This window comes from Salmo salar, chromosome ssa24 (assembly GCF_905237065.1).
Source record: "Salmo salar chromosome ssa24, Ssal_v3.1, whole genome shotgun sequence".
Lineage (NCBI taxonomy): Eukaryota > Metazoa > Chordata > Actinopteri > Salmoniformes > Salmonidae > Salmo > Salmo salar.
In genome coordinates this window covers 31,016,006-31,032,641 of record NC_059465.1, presented here as the reverse complement: position 1 = coordinate 31,032,641, position 16,636 = coordinate 31,016,006, and the positions used below count along the sequence as shown (strand labels likewise).

Genomic DNA, 16,636 nt, shown 5'->3' with positions numbered 1-16,636 from the left:
TTAACTTCCCATGGAAAATTTTTGAAAAAAATTTACCGGAAAGTTTCCGACCCTTTGCAACCCTACCTCTGACCTACCCTGAAGATGACCTCACCAGTTCGTTTACACAGTCAGAGGCCAGTCAACATTATTAATCCCAGTCATAGTCAGCCAGTCGACATTGTGAAGACATTGTCTTTAAGTCCAATCAGAGAGACATCTGTGGAACTGCACTGACCGAAATAGGAAAAAGGAAGAGACATGTAAGAGGAGAGGAGAGGATAAGTGAAGAGAAGAGAGCCCAGAGATTTGGACAGGACCACAGTCCACAAACATGCCCAACTGCATTGGTGTGGATGGAGAGCCATGTACTGTATGAGAAGCTAGTGTTTAGCGCTGCTATTTACCCACCTGGAGAGATGTCTCCTCTCCTCTCCGGCTCCCTTGCTTGACTTAATTACAGTGAAAGAAGCTCCCGCGGGAGGGCTGCTGATATAACAGCTGGGAAACAGCAGCCTAATTATACCAGAGAGAAAACAAGCCTCACAAGAGCCTCACCTTTCCCAGCATGGACCACAGCCTACAGTCTTTTAATCTGCACGCACACACACACACACACACACACACACACAGATGTTCATAGCACTGTAAAAGGGCTGTTCAAAATCAGAATGTAATCATTCAAAAACCTTATTTTTTTCATGTTGGTTTCCTAAAAATTTTGTAATTCCCTGAAAGGTGACGTAGACGATTACCACACTAACAACTTAATTTGAAGAATTCCCCAAGACCTCCAGTGGCATGACAACAGGCAGATGGAGATTATTACATGTGGTCATAGCCAAATGGGATGAAATCTTTCCCCTTTGGGAGCACAGGAGGGGGGCTGAAGCTGCCAGGAAGCATGTATAATTCATGACACAGGACAAAACTGGCCAAAGCTGCACATTTGTGACATTACAGTACCTCTACACCGGTAGGATAAATACACCATGGTGACATATCTAATCTAAACAGTTCTCATAACACACTGTAAATAGTGTACCAAATTGAAGCCCTTTCTATAATGCACTCCACTGCTGTGTTGTAACCTGCAATGCTATTTTTAGTTTGGGATATCTTTGCATTCTAATGTAGGGCATTTCTGTTGAAAAAAAGAGTACTGGGGTAAATATTAATTTGAGCTCATAGGATTGAGAGTGGCAGTGATGCCTCACTTCACATATGGACACCGTTTGTCTCCTCTCTTTGGTCTTTCAATGTGTGTATAATTACATCAGAAGTGGGTCTGATTTTGGTTGTTTTGCTTAGCTCCCTCCCTCAGTATTTCTCTCCCTCAGTATTTCTCTCCCTCAGTATTTCTCTCCCTCAGTATTTCTCTCCCTCAGTATTTCTCTCCCTCAGTATTTCTCTCCCTCTTCCCTCCTCTCATTAAGCAATGCTACATGCAGTCTGCTCTGTTCCCAACAATGGTACATGCAGAGTAAAAATGCAATGGCATCTCCTGTGGGCCGACATTGACAGATACAGTATTTGCTCTAAATCATTCATGAGCAGGAAAGTTTTTCCAAGGAAAGTCAACATACTCAATAGAGGGATGGCTTATTCTAAGCAATGAAGTTGCTTTGTTAGTTAACTGTCCCTTTAATGTAACTGTTTTGTTAACTCTCCCTATAATTGCAGGCACCTCTCAGCCACAGAGATGTGTAGAGATCGCTACGTATCAGTCCTCAAAATGGAGCTTCCTGTGTTATACAGGCGATTGAGCATTAGCGATCTCTATACATCTCTATGCTCTGAGCGCACCTGCAACCAATTTCCCTCATGAAATACCTCCGTTCCTTTGTCTTTTAGTTCAGTGCCAAACAAGCCATGCAGTTGTGGAGAACTCTCCCGCATTTATCCTTTTATTTCTGTGCGTCACAGTATCCAACCACGCACACAAGTCAATAATGGACATTGAATGGATTATGACTGAAAGAAGAAAATTAACGGGAGCGTAGACTCTAAAATGCAACCTGACGTCGCTCTCCCTATCGTTGTCGTCTAACTGGGACACCTGCTTTGTATCAGCACCTACCTCACCCAGTGCATTCAGAATAGGCAACCTGCTTTAACCATTTTTATTATTATTATATTTTTTAAGTAGAGGCATGGATAAAAAAAGACAGGTGTGTCCACCATGTGCCTCACGCAGCACAACACATCTCCTTCGCATAGAGTTGATAAGGCTGTTGATTGTGGCCTGTGGAATCTTGTCCCACTCCTCTTCAAAGGCTGTGTGATGTTGCTGGATGTTGGTGGGAACTGGAACACGCTGTCGAACATGTCAATCCAGAGCATCCCAAACGTGCTCAATGGGTGACATGTCTGGTGAGTATGAAGGCCATGTGTACAGATCCTTGCGACATGGGGACGTACATTATAATGCTGAACCGTGAGGTGATGGCGGCAGATGAATGGCATGACAATGGGCCTCAGGATCTCGTGACGGATCTCTGTGCATTCAAATTGCCATCGATAAAATGCAGTTCTGTTCGTTGTCCATAGCTTATGCCTGCCCATACCATAACCCCACCATGGGGCAGTCTGTTCACAATGTTGACTTCAGCTAACCACTCGCTGCCATATGAGCTGTCTGCTATCTGCCCGGTACAGTTGAAACCGGGATTCATCCGTGAAGAGCATACTTCAATCGTGCCAGTGAAGGGGAGCATTTGCCCACTGAGGTCGGTTATGATGCCGAACTGCAGTCAGTTCAAGACCCTGGTGAGGACAACGAGCATGCAGATGAGCATCCCTGAGATGGTTTCTGAAAGTTTGTGCAGAAATTCTTCAGTTGTGCAAATCCACAGTTTTATCAGCTGTCCGGGTGGCTGGTCTCCGATGATCCTGCAGGGGAAGAAGCCGGATGTAGAGGTCCTGGGATGGCGTGGTTACACGTGGTTTGTGAGGCCAGTTGGACATACTGCCAAATTCTCTAAAATGTTGGAGGTGGCTTATGGTAGAGAAATTAACATTTAATTTCCTGGCAACAGCTCTGGTGGACATTCCTCCAGTCAGCATGCCTATTACACGCTCCCTCAAATTGAGACATCTGTGGCATTCTGTTGTGACAAAACTGCACACTTTAGTGGTCTTTTGTCCCCAGCACAAGGTGCACCCGTGTAATGATCATGCTGCTCAATTAGCTTTTTGATATGCCACAACTGTCAGGTAGGTGAATTATCTTGGCAAAGGAGAAATGCACAATAACAGGGACATGCACAAAATGTTATAGAAATAAGTTTTGTGCATATGGAACATTTTTGGGATGCTCATGAAACATGGGACCTACACTTTACATGTTGCGTTTATATTTTTGTTCAGTGTATATCCAATATTTTTTTCTGACTGTCCACACTCAGTTTTACATGTGACCCATATAAGATTTGCTCATTCACACTGATGTTGTCTCTGAAGTAGCACACAGATACAATGCTAATTTCCTGTCACCTTCCATTGGATGACACTTAAAATCTGACTGCCTGTCTGGACTCCCTGTGGCCTCTAAAGATCCCTTATCAATCATGGTGAGAGACAGGGTGTTAGGCTCGATGTCGCAACCTGGCTCATGCTATCATGGCTCTCTAATTATCCTCCTTTCAATTTGGCACAATCCATCCTAACCTCTCCACTACCACAGCCAATGTGAGATTTGCAATCTGGCACAAAGAAAGCTGCTGTGAGCATTACCCAGGTGGATGCTACATATTGCTGCATGTTTAGTTGTAAATGTGATAATCATAATTACCATTGGTGATATTTAGGATGGTAAAAGTGACTTATCACTAAACACAAAGACAGATGCTCAAATCAGTGAGTAAGTCTATGGCTATATGACAATTGATCAGCAGAAGTTGCAGATAACACAGTATCAAAATGTACATGGTATGCTTTGTGATCATTATTTGACCTGTGAAGTTCTCTTCATGGGTTCCAAAATATTACTTGCCATTTTGTTGCAGTTCTACAGTTCAGTTTCTGTCCCCATGTAGTACAGCCCAGCTGGACAAATTATACATCAGTTTATTCTACAATCAAGCCAGCTGGTTGCCCACAGCAACATTGTCAGCCCCTCTTAGACCCTTGTCAGCACCACCCCACCAAAAACTGAGCTTACACATAAACAAGCTTATAACTTTACAGGATACAAAATACTACAAAGAAATGTGAATGTAGCCCTATACCATTCACATGCGCTCATGATAGTGCACCTCGCATAGCCCCATAGTCTACTGTGTCCTGTTAAACAATGTTGGTTATAAGTTAGTGATGGGGGGTGGGAAATCGTTAGTTACATACAGTATGGAAATATTTTGGGAAGATAATGCTTGACTCCAAGTTTCGATTTGTAAAAAAAAGTATTTTGCATCCTATAGCTTCTCCATCTTTTTAAATTGTGAGCCAACATGTTTTCAGCACTTTTATTTCCATGACTGATAAACTAATTTTCTCATGCTATCTCCTGTCCCTCTGCAGCAGACATACAGCATAGTGAGCAATATGTTTGGAACATCAAATCCCAATAAAACCACAGTATCCAATTGCAATACATAGAATAGTAATTCATATCAGTACCTAGTATCTCTTCAGCCGAAAGTCCCGTAGGAAGGCAGAGTTCCACAAACACAATACAAATCTAATAATATTGTGTGAAAATCAAACACATTTTTATTTAGTTAAATAACCAGAGATAGACTTAGTGGGTTTTAGTATGCAACATACAGGTAATAAATTACTGTTGATGCATAAACCTGTAACATTGTCCAATATACTAATGTTCAATTACCTGACAATTTTGAAAATGAAGTATTTTCTGATTTGTTTCAGTGTATTTCTGCAACTAAAAAATAGTGATATTAAATTAATATATTTAATATTTATATAAAAGTATTTTATATAATTAAGTTATTATATTCTATTGGTGCATTTATGGAGACAGTGATTCCACACAATTTTAATTGTCTAAGTCTTGTTTACATTTTTCACTATAATTAAAAGTAGGTTTCAACTCTTCTGTCCTGAGTTGTCTCATAGAAAAGGTACATTGTCATGCCATCATTGTCCTACCATGAGCTCGAGGTAAAAGGATCAGATACCCTACCCACATTCTAATTAACAACTCCTTCCATGTCAATGTTATGTTATAGAGACAACACTTCAAAGTTTAGGCCCATTGTAAAAATCATGAACCTGAAACTTACCAGAGTACAGAACCTCTCCGGGGGATCGCCGCAAGAGATGCCAGGGGGATCCACTGTAATTTGCATGAACTCCTTCATAGCCGTGGGTTTGGGTTGGCATGCGTAAAACTCCCATGTTTGTCCATTATCCATACTAACCAGACTCTTGCATATGTCATACTGGCCAAGTGTCAAAGTAACAAAGTGCAGAAGAAAGACCACCTGTGAGAGCATGGCACTCGTAGAGACCACATCCATGGTCCAAGACCGAGTGTCCGGAGGGAGGAAAGATGTGCCACCGTCGGTCCACACACAGAGAGGATCAGCTTCGAATCCGTTTTGTTTTCATGTTGAGACACCTGCCGTTTGTCGGATACAACCTAACGCTGCTGGACGTCTATACAAATATAGGCCTATGCCTTCCCAAATAAGTTACATGTACTTCAGTTTCGAAATATGTGTTGTCCTACGTTGAAATTACATCAACGAAAGCATTCCTTTAAAGTATAGTTAGTTGCACTTTAAAATGAGCCTGTTGTGTTTGATATTGATGACATGCAAATCTTGCTCAGATCAAACACCTTTGGCACTCCAGGCAAGTCACACTAAAAGCAGTCGCATGTCCATGAGTAGCCTATACCATTTAGAATATTCCCGCTGTCCACTCAGAAGCTCCCTCTTGATGAGATTTTGTTGAGTTTAATGTCATTCAAATGATGGGTTTACATGCTCCATCTTTGGCTATATCGAGAAGGAGAAAAGACAATTTGTTTAACACACACTGGACGATAAACGTGGTTTCCACGTGAAATAGACGTTGAATTGATATCTGTGCCCAGTGGCAGCTTATTGGGGGGAGAATTGCCACTCACATTTTCAACAAAATAAGGCACACTAAAACTCTACTGTAGGCTACTGCTACTTCTTTATTGTTATTATGATTTTTGTTTTTACGACAACACAATATTTCATTAGAGAAACTTGAACATATTTGAAACCCTTTATAATAAATATCGGTGTAGACCTACATCTGAAATATTGTAGCCGTTCACTTTGTTTTCACAACCAATTCATAAGACTACCATAATTGATGCATTTTCCTAACTCAAATGCAAGTTCAAAAAGTTATCCAACGTCCCCACAGAAGGATGACTGTTGAACTCATATACTCTGCCATTAGAGGTAACGGAACTGTCGACCATTTCTCCCAGGCAAATGGAGACATACCTAGGCTACACTTTGCAAATAAATACGCTATAAATGTCGCATTGTGACTAATTCTATAAACTTTGAAAATGTTTGGACTCCCATAGGTGGGGGACGGATGTTCTCAACTTTGACACTACAGCCTATGTCAAACCTCTAAAGCTCTCTGAAGTGTATTTCTCATTCCAAATGTATAAACGTAATACGAAATATGTGGCTAGTCATTACTGCATGGTTGCAAGCATTATTCCTTTTTACGGTGCAATTAGTCTTTAACAGATACATACAGTTGCACCATCAATTCCTCATGTTCTAGGTAGAACTCGAATAGCACGGCACTTACCAAATTGCTCCGAGAAGGTAGGCATGTTCATATTCTGCCATGGGTGCATCCCTTCGCAAAAGTGTTGTCAGCATTCTGAAGCCTGTCGTCGCACCTTGGTTCGTCGTTAAAAAGAAGCTTAACGTCACTGTATTTAACTGTATTCCCTTCTGTAAGAGGATTAGATGAGATGCTCTCCCCTTCTGTTTGTTTCTCTTCTGTTTGATACTTTTGAGGAAAGCAGTGCGTTGTTAGGATGATACCGACTACATCCCATACGCGCAATATATGACTTCTAAATATATTATATTTCAAGACTTTTTCAGGAGTGGCACTGCGTCTATTCATGTTCCCCTACTTTTTACGATATCAGTTTTGTCCTACGCGCTCAAGGGCAGAAGGAAATAGCTTAATTTCTCTCTCTCTCTCGACCTCACTTTCCCCATGCATTAACACACTATCTTATTTCAAAAATTCCCTACTGCTCTTGTTCTCCTGCGCTCTTTTCGTCTCCATATTTGGCTATTAGAATCTGATCTGCAAACTACGTGTTTGTGAAGAGGGTGCGCAACTTCATCTACCGCCCAGTAATATAACCATCCCATGAGTCGATCGGGCTACCTGTCCTGCTTAAAGGAACAGCTCAAAAGAGTCACTCAAGGCAGATATGGATATCTAGTTTTCACTCAGCAATAGACTAACGCAAATAATAGACTAACGCAAATTGTTTTACAGTTAAACAACTTGAAGTTCCTTTATGGCTCTTGAAAAGTATAGCCTATGCATGCTATACAGTCTAGGCCTGTAGCCTAAAACTCCGGAGGAATATGTAGGCTAGCTTATGCTTTTTTATTGTTGACAATTGCATTAATGAATAATTAAGATGGACAGTAAAACGAAAAAGTTTTGGATATGGGTGTAATTAAAGTAATAGCATCAAGCCAAGAGGAGCTTCTTACTTAAGGAACACTAAGTTGAGCTGTCCATGGTCCTGATGGCCACACACACTTTATTTGTTGTTGTAAATTTAACCTTGATTTAACTAGGCAAGTCAGTTAAGAACAACTTCTTATTTACAATGACAGCCTACCCTGACCAAACCTGGACGACGCTGGACCAATTGTGCACCGCCCTATGGGAATCCCAATCACGGCCGGATGTGATACAGCCTGAATTCGAACCAGGGACTGTAGTGACGCCTCTTGCACTGAGATGCTGCGCATCAGACCGCTGCCAGACTTGGGAGCAGAGCAAAGCAATGAGTGTAGAGCCTACACATTTCTACAGGGTCACATGAAGCCAAATTATTGTCACAGGCAGACAGTGACACAATGTTTATAGACAGAAAACTTAGCAATCATAAAAAAAATTGTTTAAGGGGAAATGTTATACCTGTTGTTGGCAAATGAGAGCAAACGTGTGGGCATGGGAAGAGAGAACTACAATTCCCTTGCTACATGCATTCCAAATCAATGACGTTGTTTATGCGACGTACAGTTCCAGCGTGTGGAAGAAATGGCGGACGCAATGAACGTCGGTGTGAATTTAGAAGCATTTTCTCAAGCAATAAATGCTATTCAGGCACTTCGTTCGAGTGTAACAAGGGTTTTTGACTCTCTGAAAGATGGAATGAAAAACAAAGAAACCCTTGAAGGACGCGAAAAGGTTTTTATTACCGAGTTTCAAGATAACCTGCAGTCTGTGAATCGTGACTTGAAGTGAGTAACGTTAGCCGTAGCTAGCTGTAAACCGAAGAAAATGCGAAATATTTGCTGTAAACAGACAGCGTGCTGTTTAGTTATAGTCCGTGAGGAATGAATTGTTGAAGTAGAAATGGTGTGTGTGCTCACGCGCAATTAATAATAATATATGTATTTTATATAGCGCTTTTCGTTACAAAAATAATCTCAAAAACGCATAATAGAAACTAGCTAGTTAACCCCAGCACACTGGCAGTCTTGCATGCACACCTCAAGTGCTTTCCATTTCATGGTGATTTTCAATAGCTGTGTTTCCATCCAATTGGCGACAGTTTTTTTTAATGCAAATATTCTAAAATCAGCGTAAAAATAATATGCGCATTTTCCCACCAGAGATGTATTTCCATCAAATTGACTTGTTGCAGATAAAAGGCTGTGCGTGATGATGTAGTTCACATAAAAAAATCTATTGGGGTTAAATTCCGATCTACTGATTTAAAAAATACAAGTTAAATGGGTTTCCATTTAACCAGACTGAATTCAAAATGTATTGAATGTTGTTATTTTTTTACCCATCTACACACAATATCCCATAATGACAAAATGAAAACATGTTTTTAGACTTTTTTGCAAATATATTGAAAATGAAATGGGTTTCCATCGCATTTTCAACTCTACTGATGATTGTTGCATTATATAGTGAGTGCCCACTCTGCTATTGGCACGTGCACCATATAGCCTACATGATGAAATTATTATGGACAAAAGAGTGAGATTTATTTTTATTTGTCAAATGGCAGCAAGCATCGATCATGTTTTTGTTTTCTCCACCTTTATTTAACCAGGTAGGCTAGTTGAGAACAAGTTCTCATTTACAGTTGCGACCTGACCAAGATAAAGCAAAGCAATGCGACACAAACAACAACACAGAGTTACACATGGAATAAACAAACATACAGTCAATAATACAATAGAGAAAGTCTATTGTCTAAATGTGGTAGGATAAGGGGGGTGAGGCAATAAACAGGCCATAGTGGCGAAATTATTACAGTATGGCAAATTAAACACTGGGGTGATAGATGTGCAGAAGATGAGTGTGCAAGTAGCGATACTGGGGTGCAAAGGAGCAAAATAAATAACAATATGGTGATGAGGTAGTTGGATGGGCTATTTACAGATTGGCTATGTACAGGTGCAGTGATCTGTGAGCTGCTCTGACAGCTGGTGCTTAAAGCTAGTGAGGGAGCTATGAGTCTCCAGCTTCAGTGATTTTTGCAGTTCGTTCCAGTCATTGGCAGCAGAGAACTGGAAGGAAAGGCGGCCGAAGGAGGAATTGGCTTTGGGGGTGACCAGTGAAATATACCTGCTGGCGCGCGTGCTGCGGGTGGGTGCTGCTATGGTGACCAGTGAGCTAAGGCAGGGCTTTACCTTGCAACGACTTAGATGACCTGGAGCCAGTGGGTTTGGCGATGGATATGAAGCGAGGGCCAGCCAACGAGAGCATACAGGTCACAGTGGTGGGTAGTATATGGGGCTTTGGTGACAAAACGGATGGCACTGTGATAGACTGTATCCAATTTGCTGAGTAGAGTGTTGGAGGCTATTTTGTAAATGACATTGCTGAAGTCAAGGATCGGTAGGATAGTCAGTTTTACGAGGGTATGTTTGGCAGCATGAGTGAAGGATGCTTTGGGTTGAAATAGGATAGCCGATTCTAGATTTAATTTTGGATTGGCGATGCTTTATGTGAGTCTGGAAGGAGAGTTTACAGTCTAACCAGACACCTAGGTATTTGTAGTTGTCCACATATTCTAAGTCAAACCGTCCAGAGTAGTGATGCTGGATGGACGGGTGGGTAGGTGTGGGTAGCGATCGGTTGAAGAGCATGCATTTAGTTTTGCTTGCATTTAAGAGCAGGTGGAGGCCACGGAAGGAGAGTTGTATGGCATTGAAGCTTGTCTGGAGGTTAGTTAACACAGTGTCCAAAGAAGGGCCAGAAGTATACAGAATGGTGTCATCCAAATAAGACCCCCATTGTTTATTGGAAAGGAGCATCAAGCTCATCACCGTGCACTTTCATCACAATTTATTTAATCTGTAGCCTAATAAACTGCATGCTTTCCCAACGAGTCTAGTGGGAGGACCACACATGTCATCGCGTGACTCCGTTTACCTTGATATGATGGTTATTATCAATATTTGCGCAAAAGCTTTCCAGCAACATTTCCCCCGCATAATTCATTTTACAGACACAAAAAGATCTCACCTTGTCTAGCATATTCTGATTTGTAGACATTTGGAAAGTTTACCAACAAAACTTCTGTTTCCATCAGGCCTGTCATGACATTTTGTTGCTGACTTACTTTACTCACATAAAAAGATTGGATGGAAACCTGGTTGAATGTGAAACATTTGTTGCGCTAGCTAGATACTGTTGATGTGAAGGACTCTAACGTAAATGTTAATCTCCCACAAAGGAATATGCTGTAAAATCAAGATTTTTTTTTTGTGGACTACTTTGCGTATTTAGCAATGCTGTAGAACCGTGCACTTCTAAAACAAAAAAATTGATTTAAAAAGACGAGTAACTGTTGCAAAAGTATAAATTACAGCAGATTTGTAAAATATTAACAGAAAAACACTTTTAATTGAAAATATTGGGTATTTGCTATGTGCACTGTTTTCTTTGGGTAGTCTAGTAAATCTTAGATGATTAATATACATGTGTATTGATATAAACTCTGTGTTGGCTCCATTGTGGTGAGTCTATTCTGTTGTCTTTTTATGGATGTGTTAAAGGGAACAACAAGCCTATTCTAACAGCTGCTATTCTATGTACTTGCGTAGTGAATTGGAACGCCTCAGTACGCTGGTTGGCAGACCTTCAGAGAGTCATCCCCTTCACAACAGTGGCCTGTTGAGTCTGGACCCAGTTCAGGACAAGACTCCGCTGTACAGTCAGCTCCTTCAGGCTTACAAGTGGTCTAACAAGGTAGGATAAGCTTTTCTACTGGGCTAAAAAATACTAAATATAAGGCCAGTATTCAGTCGTAGTGCATACTGGATTTTCTGCAATGCAGTTTCCCTTATGTTGTGTGAAATATTGGAATCTTGTGGACTATTTCCTTGGATGTCAATGTGAAGCCCCTCCATCCTTAAAAATATATGTTTGTATCCCATCTATTATCCCAATTTTAGACATTGTGAACTCATTGATAAAGTAGCTCCCGTTTCCTCCGTGATACGCTTCCAGTGTATTAGCTAAAGACCTACAATGACATGCTTGCATCTCTGTTAGTCAAAAAAACACCTGACCACCCTATTGTTGTGAAATTGTTACGTTTTTAAAGCATAGGCTGCTGCGACTCGCTGTTTATTATCTACGCATAGTCACTTTACAAATGATCTCGACTAACCTATGTCCCCACACATTGACTCGGTACCGGTACCCCCTGTATATAGCCTCGTTATGTACATTTGTTGTTACTTTTTGATTGATTAGATTTTTTTTAACTTAGTTTATTTAGTAAATATTTTATTAACTATTTCTTGAACTGCATTGTTGGTTAAGGGCTTGTAAGTCAGCATTTCACTGTAAGGTTGTAACAAAGAACTTTCTTCTGAAACTCGTCAGTCTATTCTTGTTCGGAGAAATGAAGGCTATTCCATGCGAGAAATTGCCAAGAATTTGAAGATCTCGTACAACGCTGTCTACTACTCTCTTCACAGAACAGCGCAAGCTGGCTCTAACCAGAATAGAAAGAGGAGTGGGAGGCCCCGGTGCACAACTGAGCAAGAAGACAACTATATTAGTGTCTAGTTTGAGAATCAGACACCTCACATATCCTCAACTGGCAACTTCATTAAATAGTACCCGCAACACACCAGTCTCAATGTCAACAGTGAAGATGCGACTCTGAGATGCTGGCATTCTAGGCAGAGTTGCAAAGAAAAAGCCATATCTCAGACTGGCCAATAAAAAGAAAAGATTAAGATGGGCAAAAGAATATGGACACTGGACAGAGGAAGATTGGAAAAAAGTGTTATGTATAGACTTAAGTTTGAGGTGTTCGGATCACAAAGAAGAACATTTGTGAGACGCAGAAAAAATGAAAAGATGCTGGAGGAGTGCTTGACGCCATCTGTCAAGCATGGTGGAGGCAATGTGGTGGTCTGGGGGTGCTTTGGTGGTGGTAAAGTGGGAGATTTGTACAGGGTAGAAGGGATCTTGAAGAAGGAAGGCTATCACTCCGTTTTGCAACGCCATGCCATACCCTGTGGGCGCCTCTTATTTGGAGCCAATTTCCTCCTACAACAGGACAATGACCCAAAGCACAGCTCCAAACTATACAATAACTATTTAGGGAAGAAGTCAGCTGGTATTCTGTCTATAATGGAGTGGCCAGCACAGTCACCGGATCTCAACCCTATTGAGCTGTTGTGGGAGCAGCTTGACCGTACGTAAGAAGTGCCAATCCAACGTGTGGGAGGTGCTTCAGGAAGCATGGGGTGAAATCTCTTCAGATTTCCTCAAGAAATTGACAATTAGAATGCCAAAGGTCTGCAAGGCTTTAATTGCTGCAAATGGAGGATTCTTTGACGAAAGCAAAGTTTGAATGACACAATTACTATTTCAATTAAAAATCATTATTTATAACCTATTTCCTATTCATTTTGCAAATCATTTCATGTATGTTTTCATGTGTCAAATCGGAGGGCCTGTTGTCCGGACCTCTGGCAGTCTCTATGGGGGTGCCACAGGGTTCAAATCTCGGGCCGACTCTTTTCTCTGTATATATCAATGATGTCGCTCTTGCTGCTGGTGATTCTCTGATCCACCTCTACGCAGACGACACCATTCTGTATACATCTGGCCCTTCTTTGGACACTGTGTTAACAAACCTCCAAACGAGCTTCAATGCCATACAACACTCCTTCCGTGGCCTCCAACTGCTTTTAAATGCTAGTAAAACTAAATGCATGCTCTTCAACCGATTGCTGCCCGCACCTGCCTGCCCGCCTAGCATCACTACTCTGGACGGTTCTGACTTAGAATATGTGGATAACTACAAATACCTAGGTGTCTGGTTAGACTGTAAACTCTCCTTCCAGACTCACATTAAGCATCTCCAATCCAAAATTAAATCTAGAATTGGCTTCCTATTTCACAACAAAGTGTCCTTCAAGTCATGCTGCCAAACACCCTTTTAAAACTGACTATCCTACCGATCCTTGACTTTGGCGATGTCATTTACAAAATAGCCTCCAACACTCTACTCAGCAAATTGGATACAGTCTATCACAGTGCCATCCGTTTCGTCACCAAAGCCCCATATACTACCCACCAATGCGACCTGTATGCTCTTGTTGGCTGGCCCTCGCTACATATTCGTCGCCAAACCCACTGGTTCCAGGTTATCTTATAGTCTTTTCTAGGTAAAGCCCCGCCTTATCTCAGCTCACTGGTCACCATAGCAACACCCACCCGTTGCACGCGCTCCAGCAGGTATATTTCACTGGTCATCCCCAAAGCCTTTGGCCACCTTTCCTTCCAGTTTTCTGCTGCCAATGACTGGAACGAATTGCAAAAATCACTGAAGCTGGAGACCCAACTACCTCATCCCCATATTGTTATTTATTTATTTGCTCTTTTGCACCCCAGTATCTCTACTTGCACCATCATCTGCACGTCTATCACTCCAGTGTTAATGCCAAATTGTAATTATTTTGCCTCTATGACCTATTTATTGCCTTACCTCCCTAATCTTACTACATTTGCACACATTGTACGTAGATTTTTCTAATGTGTTATTGACTGTACGTTTGTTTATCCCATGTGTAACTCTGTGTTGTTTTTTGTCGCACTGCTTTGCTTTATCTTGGCCAGGTCGCAGTAGTAAATGTGAACTTGTTCTTGACTGGCCTACCTGGTTAAATAAAGATGAAATAAATGGAAAACAAGGCCATTTCTAAGTTACCCCAAACTTTTGAACGGTAGTGTATCTAGCTTATTTTTTTTCAGGGTGACTGATGCCTTTATTTCGCACTGGAAAGGGTGCTCACTAAGTCACCATTGTGGACTAATATTGTTTTAGAAATAAGATTTTTATGTATCACTGTGACAGTTTTCTGACCATGTTCTGGAGTGCTTGTGATGGAGCCAGTCACAATGTTTGATGTAGCCTGATATAAAAGTCCAGGGCTCTCCTGTTGAGAATGCACAGATGTCTCCCACTCCAGTAGCTGATACACTTGTGCCTGAAGTGATCTTGAACCCCATGTCCCCATTTTCAATGTCCATTTTCATGGGGTACTTTGGCTTCCTTTGATGACTTGGCTTTCAGAAGGAAATAACTCAATTAACGTTATTTTCCTTACACACAAGACTCCCTCCTAGTGCTCTTATATAGATAAGAGAAAGCAAGGTAGCGTATCTTCATTAAGGAAGATGCATTGCCTTCAGAAAGTATTCATACCCCTTGACTTATTCCTCATTTTGTTGTTATAGCCTGAATTCAAAATCTATTAAATCACTGTGTTTTTCACCCATCTACACATAATACCCCATATTGACAAAGTGAGAACATGTTTTTAGACATTTTTTCAAATATATTGAAAATGAAATACAGAAATATCTAATTTAAATAAGTATTCACACCCCTGAGTCAATACATGTTACAATCACCTTTGGCAGCAATTACAGCTGTGAGTCTTTCTGCCTAAGTCTATAAAGCTTTCCACACCTTGGATTGTACAATATTTGCCCATTTTATTATTTTCAGTCTTTAACCTCTGTCAAATTGGTTGTTGATCATTGCTACACAGCCATTTTCAAGTCTTGCCATAGATTTTCAAGACGATTTTTAAGTCAAGAGTAACTAGACTACTCGGGGACATTCAATGTTGTATTGGTAAGCAACTCCAGTGTAGATTTGGCCTGTTTTAGGTTGTCCTGGTGAAAGGTGAATTCATCCCCCAGTGTCTGACTGAACCAGATTTCAGGCTAGGATTTTGCCTGTGCTTAGCTCCATTGAGTTTATTTTTTCCCCTGAAAAACTCCCCCGTCCTTAACGATTACAAGCGATTACATAACATGATGCAGCCCCCACTATTTTTGAAAATATGGACAGTGATGCTCAGTAATGTATTGGATTTGCCCCAAACATAACACTTTGTATCCAAGACAAAAAGTAAGTTGCTTTGCCACGTTTTATTGCTGAATTATACTGAACAAAAAAATAAATGCAACATGCAACAATTTCAAGATTCTACTGAGTTACAGTTCATATAAGGAAATTGGTCAATTTAAGTAAATACATTTGGCCCTAATCTATAGATTTCACATGACTGGGCAGGGGCGCAGCCATGGGTGGGCCTGGGAGAGCCACTTGGGAGCCATGCCCAGCCAATCAGAATGGGATTTTCCCCACAAAAGGGCATTATTACAGACAGAAATGCTCCTCAATTTCATCAGCTGTCCGGGTGGCTGGTCCCAGACGATCCCGCAGGTGAAGAAGCCGGATGTGGAGTCCTTGGCTGGCGTGGTTACAAGTGGTCTGAGGTTTTTAGTCCGTTTCTACGTACTGCCAAATTCTCTAAAATGACGTTGGAGGTGGCCTATTGTAGAGAATTGAACATTCAAAAAGGTGCACCTGTGTAATGATCATGCTGTTTAATCAGCTTCTTGATATTCCACACCTGTCAGATGGATGGATTAATTTGGCAAAGGAGAAATGCTCACTAACAGGGACATAAGCAAATTAGTGGCTTCTGCCGCCTGCAAATTATATAATTTCAGGGAAAATGTCAGTCTGGAATTATGCAATTCTGATATAAAAAATAGAAGTATCGATATAAATAAATCTATTTTTTTATAACAATCTTTTTGAATATCTTTCAATAATTGTCATGTTTGATATCAACCTATTTTTGATATCAATAATTCAAATTATTCAGTGTTATTCATTATCAATTATTCATTATTCATTAATATATATTTTTGGAATATGATATTGATAATTCAATTTTTATATAAAAAATCGAATTACTGATATAAACATTCATATTGTTGATATTGAAAATTATATTGATATCAAGAAATTGATATATATTTTTAAACTACTTTGCATATATTTTATTTTATTTCACCTTTATTTAACCAGGTAGGCAAGTTGAGAACAAGTTCTCATTTACAATTGCGACCT

At 40.6% G+C, this 16,636-nt stretch overlaps 2 protein-coding genes across 5 annotated transcripts in view; one reads left to right on the top strand and one right to left on the bottom strand.

Moving 5' to 3' along the window:
- Positions 1–7,359, bottom strand: part of ntng2a (netrin g2a) — an 82,278-nt gene extending 74,919 nt beyond the window's left edge. Inside the window, exons 1-2 of one of the 2 annotated variants that reach the window (XM_014172407.2) lie at positions 6,754–7,359; positions 5,226–5,945 (exon numbers count right to left, since the gene is read on the bottom strand). In XM_014172407.2, the coding sequence (XP_014027882.2) occupies positions 5,226–5,462 (237 nt within the window). In that variant the 5' untranslated portion in view covers positions 5,463–5,945; positions 6,754–7,359. The remainder of the gene's footprint in view (positions 1–5,225; positions 5,946–6,753) is intronic. The other variant, XM_014172416.2, reaches the window with a different exon arrangement.
- An 865-nt stretch (positions 7,360–8,224) lies between these two features.
- med27 (mediator complex subunit 27) overlaps positions 8,225–16,636 on the top strand; it is a 90,894-nt gene continuing 82,482 nt past the window's right edge. For 2 of the 3 annotated variants that reach the window (XM_045706681.1, XM_045706682.1), the window contains exons 1-2: positions 8,226–8,450; positions 11,280–11,424. In XM_045706681.1, the coding sequence (XP_045562637.1) occupies positions 8,248–8,450; positions 11,280–11,424 (348 nt within the window). In that variant the 5' untranslated portion in view covers positions 8,226–8,247. Of the gene's footprint in view, positions 8,451–11,279; positions 11,425–16,636 lie in introns of all 3 variants that reach the window. The other variant, XM_045706680.1, reaches the window with a different exon arrangement.